General features: G+C 33.8%; 1 protein-coding gene across 1 annotated transcript; it reads left to right on the plus strand.

Moving 5' to 3' along the window:
* Positions 1-1,549: 1,549 nt before the first annotated feature.
* On the plus strand, positions 1,550-4,528 carry LOC134253042 (uncharacterized; the record flags this gene model as incomplete). Its single annotated transcript, XM_062735563.1, has 4 exons — positions 1,550-1,621; positions 3,282-3,962; positions 4,365-4,406; positions 4,505-4,528. Coding segments are annotated over exons 2-4 (694 nt in total), but the record flags the coding sequence as incomplete, so codon positions are not given.
* Between the last annotated feature and the right edge of the window lie 927 nt (positions 4,529-5,455).

Here is a 5,455-nt window from a genome sequence, read left to right on the forward strand (position 1 = left end):
TAAATCTAATTAACAAGCCATTTGGATTGGATTCTTTAGGGTAAAATAACTTACAAGAATTTTATAAAAAAAGTGAAAAAGAACTCTTATTGCTCGAGAACGACTAGTCTACTTATCTACTTGTCCAGATATATATAAAAAAACTTATATAGATAAGCAACAGGTAAACTATGATATTTGAAAATCAACTGGAAAATTATCTTCGTTGGTCATGCGATCGATTCATGTGACCCTAAAGGGCTTTTCAGTATATTTGATTAATACTAACAGAATTTATATTATCTCACGTATCTAATAAGATTTGACATAATTTTATTTCATACATTATGTCAAAAGCGCGTGATTTTGTTTATCTACTGTCAATAACTGGTACAGCAAATATGTTTTTCTGCAGTCGGTGCAAGAGATAACTAGACTATGTGTTCATGAGGGTTTTCTTTCAACCGAATTATTTCTGTGCCTTTGGTGAGTTTCGTATTGTACTTGAAAAAATAAGCTTAAACAGTATAATTTATTCTCACAAATAACTGTGTTTATATAATGATGAATCTCTTAACTGCTCTCCGACTGAACATGATGTGACGAAAGCATCTTCCCAAAGAGTCAAATATTTCATAAGAGTCTTATTCAATCGTGTTACCTATTGCTATCTATTTTTAAAATTATTTTTGTTTTGTCATTTTAAAGGTTGTATAAATCTTATTTATAAAATTTACATATAATAATATTCAGATTTTCCTTACGTATGTAGCCACGATACCCTCATCAACTGTTAACAAGACTTATATCTCTAAGCAAGAGAATGAACTACGCATCTTCAATTTCTAAAACGAAGTTAGTTACTGATCAACGGGTTATGGGTAATATATCAGGCTGAATTTAACGAAGGACATGGAGAAGAGATAACGAACAATATCAAATTTCAAAGTCTATAAAACAATACAAGAAGGATATGGAGATAACGAACAGTATTCAATCTCAAAGTCCGTAGAAGAGCAGAGCATTCATTGTGATTACTAGTAGATCTTTTTATATGGAACAATTTCTATTAATAATTTTAAGTGAAATTGACAATTTGTTCAAAATGCATTAATGTTTTGAATGAATATATATTATGTATATGTGATAATGAATTCTGGAGAAAACACTGGTAAAAGTCTAGACTGTATGCTACATTTCCTTACACTTGTCATTCATGTCAAGCACTTAAGCCATTATGGCCCTTTAGATTATTTCATACGTTCAAGGGATGAAAATAAAATGTCAGATTGCTAAAGTGTACTATTTGACATAACAGAGATTAATTTATTAAAAATAAAAATTTAAAAGAACATCATTTTTAGAACATTCGATATTTACCAGGACAAAATAAAAATCCGTTATACGGAAAGGTATTGAAACACTACTTAAACACATGAAAAATATTCCATACCTTTATCTCAACTTTTAAATTAACTTTATCATTATTGTTTACCGTACATGTGTCATAAGCACGTGCTTTTGTTTATCTACAGTCAGTAACTGGTACAACAAATTTATTTGTCTACAGTCAGTGGAAGAGATCACTACACTATGTGTTCATGAGGGTATTTTTCCAAACCGAATTCTTTCTGTGCCTTTGGTGAGTTTCTTACTGTACTTAAAGAAATAAGCTTCAGAGGTATTATCTACTCTCACATATAACTTACCGGTATTCATAATAGTTAGGAATCTCTTAATTGCTTCTCTGACTGCACATGATGTGACGCAAACAAAGTCCGAAAGAAAAAAAAATATTTCATGATTAAAGTCTGAGTCACTAGTGTTACCTATTGCTATCTGTTTTTAAATTAAATCTGTCATTTTAAAGTTGTATAGATCTTATTAATAAAACTTACGTATATTAATATTCAGATTTTCCTTATTTATATCGCCACAATACCGTATACAGGGTTATTTTTGCCCTTTCACCCGTCAGAGTCTCGTTTAAGAAATTATACTGTATTCTTTGAATTCACCTCGCCCAAATGATAGTAGGGCGAAAGGGGCACGGATATAACGGGGGCGAAAATTTCCCTGTTTACAGTAACCTCATAAACTGTTTACAAGATTTATATCTCTAAGCAAGAGAATGAACTACGCATCTTCAATTTCTAAGATTAATTGTATACTGTTTAACGTACCTCTCCAGAATATTTCACTGAAATGGAGACGTCACCATTGCCGGTGAAGGGCTGCAAATTTAGGCCTATGCTCGGCACTCAGGGCCTTTGAGCAAGGAGGGATCTTTATCGTGCCACACCTGCTGTGACACGGGGCCTCGGTTTATACGGTCTCATCCGAAGGACCGCCCCATTTAGTCGCCTTTTACGACAAGCAAGGGGGTATTGAGGACCTATTCTAACCCGGATCCCCACGGGGCTCAATTTCTAAGACAAAGTTAGTTATTACTGACAAACAAGTTATGGGTAATAAATAAGGCTGAATTTAACGAAGTATATGGAGGAGAGATAACGAACAATATCAAATATCAAAGTCCATAAACCAATAAAAATAGGATCAGAACAAACATGGACATCCGAAACATAAGAATTGGGTACGGGTGCCATGGAGGAGTGAACCTTATTATTTCACAGGTTTAAAGGATGAAAATAAAATGCCAGATTTCTAAAGAGTACTTTTGACGTCACAGAGTTCATTTTATTAAAAATATAAATTCCAAAAAAAAAATCTATTTTAGAGCATCTGATATTTACCGCTTCAAAAAATTCGTTATTCGGAAATGTACTGAAACATTCATTAATTTAAACACCTGTAAAATATTCCATACTTTTGTCTCAACTATCAAATTATCTTTACCATAATTGTTTACCATTTATTGTGTCATAAGCGCGTGATTTTACTTATCTACAGTCAATAACAGATAAAATAAATATGTTTATATACGGTCAGTACAAGAGATAATATATATTTCGTATACCAGTTTTGTATCATGCAAGAAAAGCACTAACGAAACTACAAATAGCCCAACATTTTCACATAAAATGCTGAGCATTTCTGTCCTTTGTGTGCTCTCAAGATGTTCGTTAATATTATACATTTATTGACTGAGTTCGAAGAGCACATGGCGGTCGGCAGGGGATGCTCACTCCTCCATGGCACCTGATCCCACCTCTAATATTTCGGAGGTCCGTGTTTGCTCTGCTCTTATTTTGTATATTGTTTAATGGACATTGAGATTAAATACTGTTCGTTAGCTCCATATCCTTCTTCATGCAATAATATTCCTTTTCTTTATATAGAAAACATAACGAGGAGTTTGTGATTTTAGAACATTTCACCATATAAGAATACGATGTCGTTATCGAAGTACACATCGACACCAGAGACGACAAACACTGCTCGGCTGGCGAGGCTCATACTGGGACCCTGTACTGATGTATTACGTGAAATTCTTAAAAAGGAAATTCCACCGTCTGATTTATCCAAGAAAGTCAAAGAATGGACTGATGATTTAAAGAAAAACAAAAAACGCAACCCTTTTAATCCATCACAAAATGACATCATTTTCCCCACACCGACAAATCAGTATAAGGGAGACTATTCAGACCTTGATATATCTATCTTGTACATCATTCTTCGGAATGTCAGTAAAATACCTCCACATTCTAAAGGTTGGGGCGAGAATCCAGACCCCGCTGATAGAATTGTCGCCGCAAATATCGAACGGATTCGTCTTCTTCGGAACAAATACCAAGGCCATTCTGCCGATATATTTCTTTCCGACTCAGAGTTTAGTCAGGAATGGCGGAACATCCGGGGCATCATTGTTGAATTAGAGCGCCATCTAGGGACGTCTACTGTCTACCAGGAGTCTGTGAAGGAAATTAAAACATGTTCCATGGATCCTGAACATGAGCATAAATACATAAACCGACTTGGGGTTGTTGATGACCTACATTCATCTGTGTCTAGATTTTCAGGTACATATATTTTCAGATAGAGGCTCATTTTACTTAAATACTGGTTATTTTGAATTATTTTATACTGTCTTCAAAGAATATGGAACAGAAAGCAGCGACAGATTTTTTGGCTGTGTAATATTGTGAAAAGGTAGATCTACTGCTTATGTTTCAACTGGAAGGATTGGATATTTTTTTATGGAAATCTACTGAAAAAAATATGTGCGATAAAATTCCTTACATTATCCAAGCAGAGTTCAGTTTTCATACCTTTATCGTTTTTTTTTTTTTTTAAAAAAAACCAGCTTTCCTTTTATATTCTCCTTTTCCTATTGACATTAATTTAAACTCTCAAATCTTCATAATCAATTTTAAATTATACTATTTTTAGTGTATTAAAATACATGTAAATATAAATTTCAGAGAAGCTGAGTGACATGGAAAAGAAACTAAGTTTGCGCATCGGTAAGTGATGAACGTGTTGATTATTTTATCTCAGAATATCTCAATGCATATTTTTCTGTGATTAATATGTCTTATATTGCCTTGATTTTTTTTTTCAGATCCAAAACTTGAAAAAGAAATAGGTATGTATATGTTCACATTGTCCTCAATTAAAGATTTGTCAACACGTATATACGTTTATGATATCCAATAGCTGGGTTTTATTTTAATAACCAGAACGAATAACTGACGGAGATTTTTCCCCACTCAAACTGTGACTCCAATGCCATTATATATAAAAAGCGTTAATAAATATATACTCACCGTCAATAGGAACGCAACACCCTTATTTTAGGATGAAAATTATATGCAGGCTATAACTATGTACCAAAAAAGTTAGGACATCTTTTACTTTGCCAAATCAGTTATTTAACGGTTGAATGAATTTCTTTCCATTACCGGATGTTGCTTTTTCCATTTTCAATAAAATTTTAAGAATATGTTGGGCTTCCAAGGTTTTGAAACTGTTAGTCATAAGTATTGTACTAAAAGGCCGGGAAAAAATCGTCTTTCTTTACCGAATGTGATGCCTATTTCTCCTCAAAATGACTGATAGCAAGAAGGGGGATGTTTTAAGAGTTATGTGTTACCTTCTAAAGTTTAATGATAACATTAAAATGAATATATTTCGGTAAAAAGTAAATTAACAAAAAATAATACTCCATTTAAACATTTAATGTTATTTTGAGACCTTAGAACGAAACAAATACCCGTTAATGCCTAGGTCACATTTCCCGGCCGGTAGCCGTAGACCGGTGGTAATCGGTAGTAATCCGTGGTGTTAACGATGCCACAACATCGGTCCACATCGGCCAAGTAGTCCTTAAAGTATCAGTCACATTATCCAGCGATGTGCATACGATGGGCAACCAATGCGTTTTATGAGAAAAATGGCGTGGTTGCCGGCCGGACTTACAAAGGTTTGGCGATGCATTGCTAATCATAAAAGGATGTTCTAGGATAATCGGCCGATGTATATTACATCCCTCATACATTTGGTGAACATCGTT

The sequence above is a fragment of the Saccostrea cucullata genome, unplaced genomic scaffold (genome assembly GCF_032062105.1).
Source record: "Saccostrea cucullata isolate Sc308-1 unplaced genomic scaffold, CSIRO_AGI_Scuc_v1 ctg19462, whole genome shotgun sequence".
NCBI classification, from domain to species: domain Eukaryota; kingdom Metazoa; phylum Mollusca; class Bivalvia; order Ostreida; family Ostreidae; genus Saccostrea; species Saccostrea cuccullata.